Source organism: Rhinoraja longicauda, chromosome 39 (genome assembly GCF_053455715.1).
Source record: "Rhinoraja longicauda isolate Sanriku21f chromosome 39, sRhiLon1.1, whole genome shotgun sequence".
In the NCBI taxonomy this organism is placed as follows: Eukaryota; Metazoa; Chordata; class Chondrichthyes; order Rajiformes; family Arhynchobatidae; genus Rhinoraja; species Rhinoraja longicauda.
The window spans coordinates 10867648-10883415 of NC_135991.1; the positions used below are offsets into that span (position 1 = coordinate 10867648).

At 43.8% G+C, this 15768-nt stretch overlaps 1 protein-coding gene across 1 annotated transcript in view; it reads right to left on the reverse strand.

Annotated features, from left to right (window-relative positions):
• LOC144611205 (uncharacterized) overlaps positions 1-14337 on the reverse strand; it is a 29228-nt gene extending 14891 nt beyond the window's left edge. The window contains exons 1-2 of the mRNA XM_078430255.1: positions 14109-14337; positions 12374-12654 (exon numbers count right to left, since the gene is read on the reverse strand). Of these exons, the coding sequence (XP_078286381.1) occupies positions 12374-12654; positions 14109-14337 (510 nt within the window). The remainder of the gene's footprint in view (positions 1-12373; positions 12655-14108) is intronic.
• Between the last annotated feature and the right edge of the window lie 1431 nt (positions 14338-15768).

Genomic DNA, 15768 nt, shown 5'->3' on the forward strand with positions numbered 1-15768 from the left:
TTTACGGGCCTAATTTCGATAACCCTATGTTCTTTAATAAAACATTTAATAAAATTCCTGAATTTACACAATATAAATTAATAATTGGAGGAGACTTCAATTGTACATTAGATTCATACTTAGATAGATCATCAATGCAAAAAAAAGTAAAATCTCAATCAAGCGTATTTCTAAATTCATTTATTAATACCACTAATATTAAGGATGTCTGGAGAATAGAAAACCCAACTGGACGGGAATATTCATTTTACTCTCCAGTACACAAAACATACTCAAGAATAGATTATTTTTTAGTTGACTCTACGTTTATTCCATTTATTTATAATTCTAAATATCATAACATTATAATTTCAGATCATGCACCTGTAACATTCATGATTAAATTAAATGGAATGTCCGAGAAACAAGCATATTGGAGATTTAACCCACAAATTGTGAACGAAAAGTCATGCCAGGAATATATTATTAAACAGATTCAAATATTTTTTGAGGTAAATGACAACCCTGACACACCTATTTCTCTTATGTGGGAAACGTTTAAAGCGTATGTTCGAGGTACATTAATTTCTGCTCAAGCTTTTTATAATAAAGAGAACAGGATTAAACAACAAACATTGGAAAGTGAAATCAAACAACTAGATATAGAAAATGCGAGAATGCCATCTACTCTAAAATATAATAAAATTGCGGTATTGAAATATAAATTAAATAAAATGTATTCAGAACAAGTAATAAAACTCTATCAAAAAACAAAACAATTACATTTTGAATTTGGAGACAAACCACAAAAACTATTAGCACGTCAGTTACGAAAAATGGAAGGGGAAAAAATAATTCATAAAATTAGAACAGAGACAGGAGAATTATTAAAAATGCCCAAGGACATAAATGATAGATTTCTCCAATATTATCAGAGCCTTTATTCAACTAAAACCGTAGCACAATCAGAAGGAATAGCAGACTTTTAAAAAAAATGTAATTTAAAAGGTTTAGATTCAAACGATAGAGAAGTATTAGAAAGGGAGATTACGACAAAGGATATTGAGGAGTCTATTGGTTCTTTAAAAAATGGTAAAGCAGTAGGACCAGATGGTTTAGGCTCCGAATTTTATAAAAAAATTTATGATTTGCTTAGCCCACGTTTACATAGACTGTATGAGTATATATATACTCAACAGAAACTTCCAGACACTCTAAATGAATCGATAATAACACTTATTCCTAAAGCTGATAAAGATCCGGAAGACCCGGGATCATACAGAGCAATTGCACTTTTAAATACAGATCAAAAAATTTTAACTAAAATACTAGCGTATAGATTAAGTACAGTGATGAATAAATTAATACACCCTGACCAAACAGGCTTCATTCAGAAACGATACTCATACTATAATCTAAGAAGATTATTTAATATTATATATTCCAAGAGAATTATTAATGAAGATCTAGCAATAATCTCACTTGATGCTGAAAAAGCATTTGATCAGGTTGAATGGTCTTATTTATTTTCGGTGATGGAAAACATGCAGCTAGGGGAGAAATTCTGTACATGGATAAAACTGTTATATACAAATCCCACGGCCAGAATATTTACAAACCAAAGGTTGTCATCGAAATTTAGTCTATCTAGAGGTTGTAGACAAGGATGCCCGTTATCCCCATTATTATTTGCGCTTGCTATTGAGCCACTGGCAGAAAGAGTTAGGGGGCATCCGGAAATACATGGATATAACACAAAGGACTCAGTGAATAAAATTTCTCTATACGCAGATGACGTATTAATTTACATTACAAAACCAGAAATTAGTATTCCAAACTTATTAAAGCTAATAACCCAATTTGGTTCACTTTCAGGATACAGAATAAATTGGAATAAAAGCGAAATTATGCCAATAAGGGAACAAAATAAACAGATAATACAACAATTTCCATTTAAAATAGTAAATGAAAAATTTAAATATCTAGGTATCTATGTAACTAAGATATATACATCATTATTTAAAGCAAATTTCCCCCCATTACTGAGCAAACTACATAAGAATATTCAATATTGGAAAACACTCCCTATCTCAATGGTTGGCAAAATTAATGCCATAAAAATGATTTTTTTGCCGCAAATATTATACCTTTTTCAGACAATTCCGATATATCTGACAAAAAACTTTTTAAAAAAATTGGACTCTATTGTTAAGGATTTTATCTGGGATTATAAGAATCATAGGATAAACAAAAGACACTTGTGTAAATCAAAAATAAATGGAGGCCTGGCTTTACCCAATTTTTTGTTTTATTTCTGGGCAGTTAATATTAAAAATATGAATTTCTGGTTGGAAGAAATAGATCATCAACCAGATTGGTTAAAAATGGAAAAGGAAGATTGTTTACCTTTTGATATTGGTTCGATATTATTTGCTACGTCTAAATTAAACAAAAAAATTTATAGGGAAAACCCTATAATATTTAGTGCTATACGAATTTGGAAACAATTAAAAAAGACATTAAAATTAGATAATTTATCACTTTTTCTTCCAATTGCGAATAATCCTTTGTTTAAGCCTTCATGGGTAGACGGGGGTTTTACACAATGGAAGGATTATGGAATTAAAAATATGGGACAACTTTATAAGGAAGGCACCTTTCTGACATTTCAGGAGTTGAAACAGACTTATGGTCTTCGTGGAAATGATTATTTCAGATATCTTCAACTCAGAGATTATGTAAAATCGAACTCCCAAAATTTTCGAATTAGAAATTCAGAAATTCTTGATGAATGTTGGAACAAACATCCTAATACAGAAAAATTAATATCTTATATATATAATATCTTATTAGACAGTGACATTCCCTCCACGGACTTATACAGACAAAAATGGGAAAAAGAATTAAACCAAGTAATAACGAAAGATACTTGGGAAGAAAGTTTGCAACATATATATCAGTGTTCACTAAACGCCAGACATTCTCTAATACAATTTAAAGTAATACATAGGTTACACTATTCAAAAACAAAACTACATAAAATTTTCCAACATATCTCACCTAAATGTGATAAATGTCAACATTTAGAAGCTACATTATTTCATATGTTTGCAAACTGTATAAAAATTAAAAAATTCTGGGTAAATATTTTTAGCATAATATCTAAAGTAACCAGCACACAATTGGACCCAGATCCAAAATTAATTATACTCGGAATATTAGAATTAAATCAAACATTTAGAACAACACAAAGAAACTTTATTGATTATAGTTTAATAACAGGAAAAAAATTAATTCTAAAATTTTGGAAATGCCCTACGGCCCCCACAATCAAAATGTGGATTATAGAAATGACGGAGACCTTAAACGTGGAAAGAATCAGATTTTCCCTGTTGGACAAACAGGAATTATTCATTGGAACATGGTCTCCTTTTATTGATTACTTAAAGGGTCAGAATAGTTCAGCACAGGAACCTGACTAGCACTCGGACTAAAGAATGGATGAAATGCTATACTTTGAAATGTACGAATATATCTCGAATGAAGTTTTTGTTATTTTAATAAATTTTTCCATTCTTCTTTAACTAACTTTTTCCTTATTTTTTTAAAAAATTTGTTTTTGTTTTTATTTTTCTTCTCTCTTTTTTCCTTCTTTACTTCATCTATTTCTTTAGTTCTATCTAGTAAAAAAAAAAAAGGGGCAAAAGGTATTGGAGACAATATAATAACAATTGACAATATTATCAATTTAAAAATGTATGACTGTAAAGATGTAAACAGGTTATGTACCTATCCCCAATAAAAATTATTTAAAAAAAAAAAAAAAAAAAAAAAAAAAACAAACTGCACATTTAACAGAGCCTCACCTTGTGTTAGAAAACATAGAAAACATAGAAATGTGTTGCAGGACTAGCCCATTCATGGTTGATCATCCAGAATCGGTACCCTGTTCGTGGCTTCTCCCCGTATCCCATATCCTTTGACTCCGTTAACCCCAAGAGATGTATCTAGCTCTCCCTTGAATACATCCAGTGAATCCGATGCTTTGCGTGGGAGAGAATTCCACAGATTCACAACTCTCTGGGTGAAAACGTTTTTCCTCATCTCAGTGCTAAATGACCTGCACTTTATTCCTAAATTGTGACTCCTGGTTCTGGACTCCCCCAAAATGGTAGTTTCCCCCTGCATCTCGCTTGTCCAATCCTTTAAGAATTTTACATGTTTCTATACGATCCCCTCTCATCCTTCTAAATTCCAGTAAATTTAAGCCCAGTCAATTCATTCTTTTATCATATGTCAGCCCGCTATCCCGGGGATTAAACTGGTGTACCTGGTTACGCTGCACTCCCGCAATAGCAAGAATGGCCTTCCTCAAATTAGGATACCAAAACTGCTCACATTACCCCGGGTGTGACCTCCTTGCTCCTGTACTCAAATCCTGTCGCTATGAAGGCCAACATGCCATGAGCTTTCTTCGCTGCCTGCTGTACCTGTATGCTTACTTTCGTTGCACCTCCGCTTCTTCCTAATCTGATACCATTCAGATAATAATCAGCCTTCGTTTTCACCGGCTGGAACTAATATTTCCCACTGGTGGCAGGGCATAGCAGAGTTTATCAATTGCCTCTTTTTTAGATTTGAAGCAAGCAATTTAAATTTAATTTGGAGCATTATGTGTTATTCGTTCAATTGTTAATGTTCAAACATTAGCAAATTTGCGGATGACACAAAGCTGGGTGGAAGTGTGAACCGTGAGGAGGATGCTATGAGGATGCGGGGTGATTTGGACAGGTTGTGTGAGTGGGCAGATGCATGACAGATGCAGTTTAATGTGGATAAATGTGAGGTTATCTATCCACTTTGGTGGAAAGAACAGGAAAGCAGATTATTAGGAAAGTTAGAAAATGGGGAAATACAAAGAGATCTGGGTATCCTTGTGACGATTCCAGTTCTTTATGTCAATCTAGTTCACTAACAATTGATCCAAACACTTGCTCTTCAATTCAAACATTTAATGCAGCGCTGCGATGATTCCTCCAATTTTGCTCCTACAGAGCCCACGGTCTCCGAAACAGGCTGGGACAAACATACTCATACATACCAAGACAATGTTTATATAGTTTCCAAATAATAGAATGGTGGGGGCACAATTGAGGGGCATCGTTCAATTGAGGGGCATTGTTCCAACATGTTGATCCAATCACAACTAGCCCCGTAGGCACTTCCCAGTCCCCAGTTATGACCAGTCTCGTACATCCTATTGTTGTATCTGCTGGAACATTAGGATGTTAATCACTTCTCAACCGTCCATGGTTTCACAACTTCTAGCTAACGAGCAGAGATATATCACACAATAGCAAAGCAAGCAGTGAAAATTGTTTCTAATTAACCTTTACCCAGACGGCTATCTTTTTATTCCTTGACTTAATCAGACTTACTTCGTATTTTACCTTAATTCCTCATTCCCCCCTTTTGTAATTTTATGACAACTATCAGGGCGAAAACTCAGCAGAGACTCATTTGAAGCGGGTTATATAGTCATCCGAGTTTATGCCCTCCTCCCCAATACCCCTCCGCCTCCCCCCACCCCTCCTCACCTACTCGACCCCCGTCCTCCTCCTCACCATACCCCCTCAACCCTCCATCCCCCCTCCTCCGCCCCCCATACCCACCTTCTCCTCCCCATACCCCCCTCACACAGTCCATCCCCACCCCCTTCATCCCCCCTCCTCACCCTCCCCCTCCCCTCCCCCTCTCCTCCCCTCCTTCTCCTTCCCCTTCCTCTTCCCCATCCTCCCCCCCTGACGCTCTCGTCACCCCCACCCCTCACCTCGCCCCCATCCCTATTGCCCACTGCAGTCACTATGGCGGGCGCCGCCCCCCGGGTTTGTTAGCTTATTTAACGGCGTTTTTAGCTGCGGGCGCGGCAACGCCGCTTAAAGCTCCTCCGGGATTGGGGGAGACGAAAAGGGAGAGGAAAGGGGAGAGAAAAGGGGAGAGGAAAGGGGAGAGGAAAGGGGAGAGGAATGGGGAGAGGAATGGGGAGAGGAAAGGGGAGAGGAAAGGGGAGAGGAAAGTGGAGAGGAATGGGGAGAGAAAAGGGAGGAAAGCGGAGAGGAAAGGGGAGAGGAAAGGGGAGTGGAAAGGGGAGAAGAAAGGGGAGAGGAAAGGGGAGAGGAAAGGGGAGAGGAAAGGCGAGTGGAAAGGGGAGAAGAAAGGGGAGAGGAAAGGGGAGAGGAAACGGGAGAGGAAAGGATAGACTTAAGCGGAGGGGAAGGCACTGAGCGCGGCCCTCCCGTCAGTCGGGTGGGTTCCCTCCCCTCGGAGCGGGAGAGGCGACTGCGTTAGTTATAGGTCCGGGGTGGGGGGGCGCATTAGTTAAATGTTCGGGGGGCGGGGAGCGCATTAGTTAAAGGTCCGTGAGGGGGGTCGCATTAGTTAAAGGTCCGGTGGTGGGAGCGCATTAGTCAAAGGTCCGGGGTGGGGTGGAGCGCATTAGTTAAAGGTCCGGGGTGCGGTGAGCGCATTAGTTAAAGGTCCGGGGGGGCGCATTAGTTAAAGGTTCCCGTGGGGGGGAGCGCATTAGTTAAAGGTCCAGGGGGGAGCGCTTTAGTTAAATGTCCGGGGGGGCGCGTTAGTTAAAGGTCCGGGGGGGGGAGCGCATTAGTTAAATGTCCGGGGGGGAGCTAGCTGATCTCTTGAAGACGTGCGGGTCCCAATGTGACGTCACACGCTGAACACCTTCAAGAAAAGGGTTAGAAAGGAAATTTGTAAACTTTAAAATCTCTCTCGCTTTCAAAATGTAGCTTAGATTTGTATGAGAGTTGTTACATAATATGCCCAGGATAATGGTGAGTAACGTGGGCCAAAAATTGTGGCGCTATGGTGTACCGTTTTGGCTGTGCGAATCACAAAGATTATGCTGCACACATATACACATACACACGCTCAGAGAGCTCTCGGGGCCAGTGGAATCAAGGGATATGGGGAGAAGGCAGGCACGGGTTACTGATTGTGGACGATCAGCCATGATCATAATGAATGGTGTTGCTGGCTCGAAGGGGCGAATAGCCTCCTCCTGCAACTATGTTCTATGTCTATGTCTAGAATCCTCTCCGGTAATGTGCTCACCACAGGTACTAGGATGACTTGTCCCTAGTTATCAGGTTTCTCTTCGCAGCCAGTTGGTGGTTGTCAAGAATTATAGCAGGGTGTTTTCTTTCAGATGGGAAATCGAGCAGCGAAATAACAAATGGGGCTTATTTCAGAGAAGTGGGAAGTGTTTATTTTGGGAAGTCAATCCAGGTCCTGACCTTCACTGGGGAGTGTGGTCGAGCAGATGGATTAAACGTACACAGATCTGTGTAAGACGCATCACAGGGAAATATGGTGGTGCAGAGGATTTGAGGCATCGACACTTATCAATCAGGGAAATAAATATAGACGTTGGAAGTCTATGTTCGGCTGGTCAAGAAGTTACCGAGGGGTCTCTTGGAGTGGTTTGTTTGTTTTTTCGTTACCACGCATAGGGAAAACGCCACTAAGTTGTAACGAGTGCAGTGAAGTTTTACGACTGTGTGTCCCCAGAAAAGGTTCGGAGCGGAGATACTGGGAGAGTTTGGACAGGCCAAGAATTTATTCTTTGGAACACTGGAGGGTAAATTGTGGTCGATCTTACTGCTTCTTTCAGTTTCAACGTGTCCCAGTTAGCGCCGTCATAGGGAATATGCACTCTTCAAATACTTGACAAATGCGCACAGCAATTAAGTCGAAGATAGACACAAAATGCTAGAGTATTCTCAGCCGGTCGGGCAGCATCTCTAAAAAAAGTTATAGGTGACGTTTCGGTTCGAGACACTTCTTGACTGAGTGTCAGTCTGAAGGAGGGTGTTGACCTGAAACGTCAACAATTTCTTTCTTCCGAGATGCTGCCTGACCCGCCGAGGTCCTCCAGCATATCGTGTCTATCTCGAAGGTAGACACAAAATGCTGGAGGAACTCAACGGATCAGGCAGTATCTCTGGAGAGAAGGAATGGATGACGTTTCGGGTCGAGACATTTCTTCAGACTCAAGACAGCATTTCGTGTCGATCTGTTGTTTAAAAGAGCAACTGCAGTTCCTTCCAACACAGGAATCAACTCTGTTTGTGTGGCAGCACTTTCTGAACCGCTGCATGGACAGCCCAGACAGATGAGTTGATGATATGCGTTTAGACTGCCCTTGCCGTCTGAGGACTTGAATACACATCGACCTTTCGACTGGTCTGTGTCGTTCACTACAAAATAAAGTGCAGATTGAACAGAGCCTCAACTTGTGTTCACCGGCTGGAACTAATATTCCCCATTGGGCGAAGGGCACAGCACAGTTTCTCAACTCCCCCTTTCTCAGATCTGAATCTGCTTTTCAATTTTCATCTTTATTCATTCAATTGCGCGCTGGAGAGATGTATTTATTTATTTTCAACACATCTATTCAGATGACTATAACAAACAAATATATCTGCGTTTTACCGTGTTTACTATCGTGGGGAGAGCAGCAAGATGCAATAGATTAACAAAGGATACTGAGCCCGCGTTAAACCATTACAGTCAAACACCTGAAATAATGCAAAACAGACGATTGTTAACCAGTCGTGTATTTCACCCTAAAGATGGGGGTCGAAATTAAATTAGGTCATGCCACTGCTAATCCAAACCCATCACTGACCACACTGATAATGCCGCTGCTAATCCGGACCTATCACTGACCACACTCATAATGTCACTGCTTGTCCAGACCCATCACTGACCACACTTAGAATGCCACTGTTTATCCAGACACATCACTGACCACACTGATAATGTCACCACTATCCAGACCCATCACTGACCACACTGATAATGTGTCAAATTATGTGTCATAAAAATGTGTCAAATAAACTTTCGCTCAGTCCGCCTTAGCAAACCTGATCACCCGGTGGCTGAGCAATTCAACACCCCCTCCCACTCCCACTATGGCCTTTCTGTCGTGGACCTCCTACAGTGCCATAGTGAGGCCCACCGGAAATTGGAGGAACAGCACCTCATATTTTGTTTGGACAGCTTGCAGCCCAATGGTATGAACATTGACTTCTCCAACTTTAGACTGTTCCTGTCTCTCTCTTTTTCCCCACTCTCCCCCTCCCCCTTCCCCGTTCTCCCACCGTCTTCCACTCTCCACCTATATCCTTTCTTTGTCCCGCCCCCCTGACATCAGTCTGAAGAAGGTTCTCGACCCGAAATGTCACCCATTCACTATCTCCTAGATGCTGCCTGACCTGCTGAGTTACTCCAGCAATTTGTGATACCTTCGATTTGTACCAGCATCTCCAGTTATTGTCCTACACTGATAATGTCACTGTTTATCCAGACCCATTACTGACCACACTGATAATGTCACTGGTGATCCAGACCCACCACTGACCGCATTGATAATGTCACTGCTTATCCATACCAATCACTGACCACACTGATAATGTCACTGCTTATCCAGACCCATTACTGACCGCACTGATAATGTCACTGCTTATCCATACCCATCACTGACCACACTGATAATGTCACTGCTTATCCATACCCATCACTGGCCGCACTGATAATGTCACTGCTTATCCGTACCCATCACTGACCACAATGATGACATTGAATAAATGTAATTCCTTTGAATACATCTACACCCTTACCCAGGATATCTCACAATTGTTGCCCGGACACTGGTTTGGGAGCTGTCGGGGGAGGTTGGGCAAGCAAGGACTACGGGACTGCTTCAGACCACATTTGGACTACGCAGTAACAGCTTGGGACCCATACACAATTAAAAACATTTCTTCCATCGAACGTGTCCAAAGACAGGCAGCTCGTTTTGTTATAAAATCCTATGAGAGAGAAGCGAGTGTTACCGAACTTCTAAATTCATTGGGGAGGAACACTCTCCAAGACAGACGTAAAACCCGCCGATGACCTGTTTTTACAAAATGATAAATGGTCAGCTCGACATAGATTACCACATCTACACCAAACCCACCAGGAGTAGATGGGGGCATTCGATTCAATTTGAGATCCCAGCTATCTAGACAGATGTGTATAGCAATTCATTCTTCCCTCGCACAATTAAAGCATGGAATAGTCTTCACCCTACTATAGTTACTCAACTAGACGCAACTACCTTTCAGGCAGCACTTCTGCAAGAAGCCCTCCATGCTTAAGTCCATACTCCGCCACCTCCAGTCTAAATTCCATTTGGAATATTTTGGAGGACCAAGAACCAAGACCAAGACCAAGATTAGCTCAGAAATCGGCCTGTCAACTGCTTAAGTAAAGTGTTTCTTTCAGTTTTTACGTGCACCATATGTACACACCATGATGGTAAACATGTTCTCATTCATTTCATGATAAATAGGAACAAATATTGTCGGTGTGTGTGACAGCACTCTCCGAACTGCCTTGTGGACAGGCCACAAGGATGAGTTGGTCATTTGCCTCCAGACAAACCTTGTTGTCTGGTCTGTGGGCTTAAATTAACATCAACCTGTCGACCGGTCTGAAACCATTCATCACAAAATAAACAACAAATTGAACAGAGCCTCACCTTGTGTTAGAAAACATAGAAAACATTGAAAGGTGTTGCAGGACTAGCCAATTCATGATTGATCATCCAGAATCAGCACCTGTTCGTGGCTTCTCCCCATAGCCCATATCCTTTTACTCCATTATCTAGCTCTCCCTTGAATACATCCAGTGAATCCAATGCCTTCTGTGGCAGAGAATCCCACGGAATCTCTGGGTGAAGAAGTTTTTTCTCATCTCAATGCTAAATGGCCTTCCCTTTATTCTTAAACTGTGACTCCTGATTCTGGTCTCCCCCAAAATAGTAATTTCCCCCTGCATCTAGCCTGTCCAATCCCTTAAGAATTTTACATGTTTCTATATGATCCCCTCTCATCCTTCTAAATTACAGTAAATTTAAGCCCAGTCGATTCATTTTTTATCATATGTCAGTCCCGCCATCCCGGGGATTAACCTGGTGAACCTGGTTACGCTACACTCCCGCAATGGCAAGAATGGGCATCCTCAAATTCGGATACCAAAACTGCTCACAATACTCCGGGTGTTACCTCCTTGCTCCTGTGCTCAAATCCTGTCGCGATGAAGGCCAACATGCCATGAGATTTCTTCGCTGCCTGCTGTACCTGTATGCTTACTTTCAGTGAGTGACATGCAACGACGCCTTTGTCTCGTTGCACCTCCCCTTCTTCCTAATCTGACACCATTCAGATAATAGTCATCCAGAGGCATAGCAGAGTTTATCAACTGCCTCTTTCTTAGATTTGAAGCGAACATTTTAAATTTAATGTGGAGCATTATGTGTTATTCGTTCAATTGTTAATGTTCAAACATTAGCAAATTTGTGGATGACACAAAGCTGGGTGGCAGTGTGAACCGTGAGGAGGATGCTATGAGGATGCAGGGTGACTTGGACAGGTTGTGCGAGTGGGCAGATGCATGGCAGATGCAGTTTAATGTGGATAAATGTGAGGTCATCTATCAACTTTGGTGGAAAGAACAGGAAAGCATATTATTATCTGAATGGTGTCAAGTTAGGAAATGTGGAAGTACAAAGAGATCTGGATATCTTTGTGACGATTCCTGTTCTTTATGTCAATCTAGTCCAATAATAATTGATCCGAACACTTGTTCTTCAATTCAAACCTGTAATGCAGCGCTGCGATGATTCCTCCAGGTCTGCTCCGACAGAGCCCACGGTCTCCGGAACAGGATGGAACGTACATATACATACATACCAAGACCAAGTTTATATAGTTTTCAAATAACAGAATGGTGGGGGCACAATTGAGGGGCATTGTTCAATTGAGGGGCATTGTTCCAACATGTTCATCCAGTCACAACTCGCCCCGTAGGCACTTCCCAGTCCCCAGTTATGACCAGTCCCGTACATCCTATTGTTGTATCTGCTGGAACATTAGGATGTTAATCATTTCTCAACCGTCCATGGTTTCACAACTTCTAGCTAACGAGCAGAGATATATCACAAAATAGCAAAGCAAGCAGTGAAAATTGTTTCTAATCAACCTTTACCCTGACAGCTGTCTTTTTAGTCCTTGACTTAATCAGACTTGCTTCGTATTTTATCTTTATTCCTCATTTCCCCCTTTTGTCAATTTATCAGGGCGAAAACTCAGTAGAGACTCATTTGAAGCGGGTTATATAGTCATCCGAGTTTATACCTGACCTCGTGGTGCTTTATAGGCCCCCAGAGCCTGGCCCAAGCGGTGTTCAGTGCCGACAGGATGGCTTGTTGATCCCGGCTCTGGTTCCTACTCCTCTGCTGGGTTTCATCCCCTAGCCCTTACGGTACCCAGTGATTAAGATCTTCATAGCTCTGACTTGTACCCAGTTGATGAAGTCTGTTGTATTCTTCTTCTAATAATTCCTTGGCAACCTGCTCTTTCACCATATCACTTGCTTTACCATCACTTTCGTTGTAATCGTCCCCTAACATCGGAAGATCTTCTCCAGTTTCTCCCATGCGTAGTAACAACATTTTATGAGTGCTTCCAATGCCTTTCATGGCCTGCATAAGCTTACTAATTATACATTTAACGATGGCAATCCCCACGAATAAACATATCAAAATTACTGTGAGATAAATGGTAATGTTAATATACCAATTGTACCGTCCGCCCAATCTCCAATCTCCCCAGTTCAAACCCTCAATTATCCCATTCAGGAAAGTCTGTATATCGTCTTCAATTCTCGTGAGGTTCGCGGTTCTGTCCATAATTGGCATAATACATTTCCCTTTTACAATGGCACCTCCTTCCCTAGCCAGCAGATAATCCAGTGCGCATCGGTTCTGCATTGAGAACAGCCGTAGGTGTGACAGGCCCTCCTTTATTTCATTTATAGCCTCCACTGTCTTATTCCCCAGAATGGTGAGTCCGCACACAAGATAATTTCAATTGTCGGATACCATGGCCCCTGCGGTCCCACCTAGAGTTATGGTGCTCAATATTCCCCAACCAATGGAGTGATCTCTACTATTACAGAACGCAGCTGGTTCCATCCAGTTAGCGCAAAATTCCTTAGAAATTCCTCACTTTGTTTTTAGTTGGCCAACGGTGGAGAAGCTGAAGCTCCACTGTACTGGGCAGGGTATAGTTGTGGGGGTAAGGATTCCTATCGCCACTTTGTCAGGAGTCTCTTTTCCCATTACCAGGAAATTGGTCCCAATCCCATTACTCAGGAAATAATATTCGGGTTTGGTATAAACTACTCCCGGGGTTCCTCCGTCAGAGACTGAAGTAGGACCAGTGCTACTCCAGTTAACATTACTGGGGAACCGGGAGTTGCTATCCACCGAACATATCATCGGGTACGTATATGGTTCTAAGGGATCACCTCTTGTGACAAAGCGTGGTACAATGGGGAAGGTATTGTTGTTAATCGCCAGGTGTGTCTTATTTCCCCAACCGCACAGTGTCTGCCATCCTCTCTCAAGGTCAACACATTGGCTGGTGTTATGGCAAGTGGTCACCCCGGTGCCAGGGTGTTGGCTGCACCGAAATGTCTCCTTTGTCGTAATGTAGCTTACAGTGTTCTGGATGTTTACCACGGCACACCAATACCCGGTTCCATTCCGACAATTGGGGTATCCAGCGGTTAGTCCAGAGGTCTTTATACAGGTGTCTGGGTAGCTCTGACTTTGGGGAAATTTAAAAGTAATGTTCTTAACGGAAGGGTGTAAATAGTACCCTTGGATAAAGTAGCTGGGGTCCATAACTGGGATTGGAGTGAAAATACCTATTACCGAAGTGGAGGGATAACAAACAACAGATTCAGGAGAGTACTAGTTATGAGTCTGTAAAAACAAGTTCTGGTCGGCCTTTGTGTCCGAGAACTCTCTTTATATTTTTGTTCGCCCCGCGAGAGTTTTGGCTGCAGGTGGGGGTCGCGTTGGAGGGCCTCTTGGAAACACAGTCTATTGTATTGAATCCCGGGATCTTCTCTGTCCTCACTAGTGTTCCGTCGGCAAGCAAAATCAAACTGACTTTCCTGAAACCAACAAGGCAGACCCCACCTGTTGCAATCACCTAGCTCGACTTCCCTGGTGGTCTGTCGCAAGATTCCGTTGCAATAATTCTGCTTTGTGACGTTCCATGATCCGGAAGCTTCCGGCGTTCCATCATCACACACCACTACGTCTCCTTTGCAGAGATGGAAGATCCGTCCACTTTGCTCGGGGTCACACCATCGGATTTTTCCTGCCTGTGTTACTGAGGCTAATATTGTCAGGAGTCCCGGCCCAATTGCTGCCCCCATTCTGATTCTGGATTACATGTAATACACAACACTCGCACCAACTCACAAAACCTATCCTATGTGGCGGTGCCCGGGGATTAGGCCACTCCCTGGGTCATCTCCCTCGGCACTGAGTGGACAGGGCTGGGGAGGGGTCTGGAGCTACGGGGTTTGCCTGAAGGTGCTAGAGTTGACTTTCGTGCGAGAGACTGAAGAGAGTGGATGTTCTGATGCTACATTAAAGTTAATGTTGATCCTTACCTGGCGTCTTGCTTGATTCCTGCTGCGTCCAGACCCACTACATTGATGACCCTCGACATTTCCTCGCAAGTCGCGATGGACCCGAACGCTCCTCAACCCGCACTACCCTGCCCTGCCGGTCCGCCGCCTCTGGACCCTGCCGGATCCCACCCCGTGGAACCTGCCAAACGCACCGCTCTCCACGCCGTTGCCTTGAAGCTGCCTCCCCTGGGGACCGACGACCCTGACTTCTGGTTTGACCAGGCCGAGGCGCAGTTCGCCCTGCGGGGCGTGACTGCCGACGCCACCAAGTACTTTTATGTTATCGGCGCCCACGACCAGGCCACCTCGCGACGGGTCCGACCTTACCTCAGCGCCTGCCCGGCGGGTGATAAGTACGAGGCCCTCAAGGCCTTTCTTCTGCGGCAGTTCAGCCTCAGCGAGGCCGAGCGGGCGACCCAGATCCTCCGGATGCCGGGCCTGGGTGACCGCCGCCCGTCGGTGCTACTGGGCGACATGTTACCGCTGCTGGGTGTCGACGACACCTGCTTGTTATTTAAACACGCTTACCTGCTGCAGCTGCCGTCCGATCTGCGCCAGCAGCTCCTCAACGACCCGTTCACCGACATGCAGTCGGTGGGCGAGCGCGCCGACGATCTCTGGACGGCCCGTCAGCTGGCCCTCGACGCGCTGGAAGTCCCACCGACGACCGACGACGATCCGCAGGTAGGGGGCTCGATCGCCCGCATCTCCACCGCTCCTCGACATCCTTCGCGACGGGACCCGGCAGCAACGGCACGCCCGGCCGGCAGCACGTCTTTCCCGCACAGCCTGTCGGCAGTTCCTCCGCACGCCACCGGAGGTCGCTGGTGGTCGGATCGGCCCGCACAGCCGCCCGTTTCCACAGACTCCAGCAGAGGGGGCTGGTGCTAATTTCACCGGCACTGGGGCCTTTCCGCCCGTCAATGCCGGCAGCCCTGCAATTCCCGGGAAACACAGGGGCCGGCCGTCAGTGATTGCTTCGGCCAGATTCATCGCGTGTTTGCGTGGGATCGCCGCACCGGGGCCTGTTTCCTTGTGGACACAGGGGCTGAGGTGAGCGTCCTTCCCCCTTCCAATGCTGACCTCTGCAGTGGTAAACGTGGGCCCCTCCTTGCTGCAGCAAACGGGACTCCAATCCGCTCGTATGGGGTGCGCACGCTCTCCCTCAAC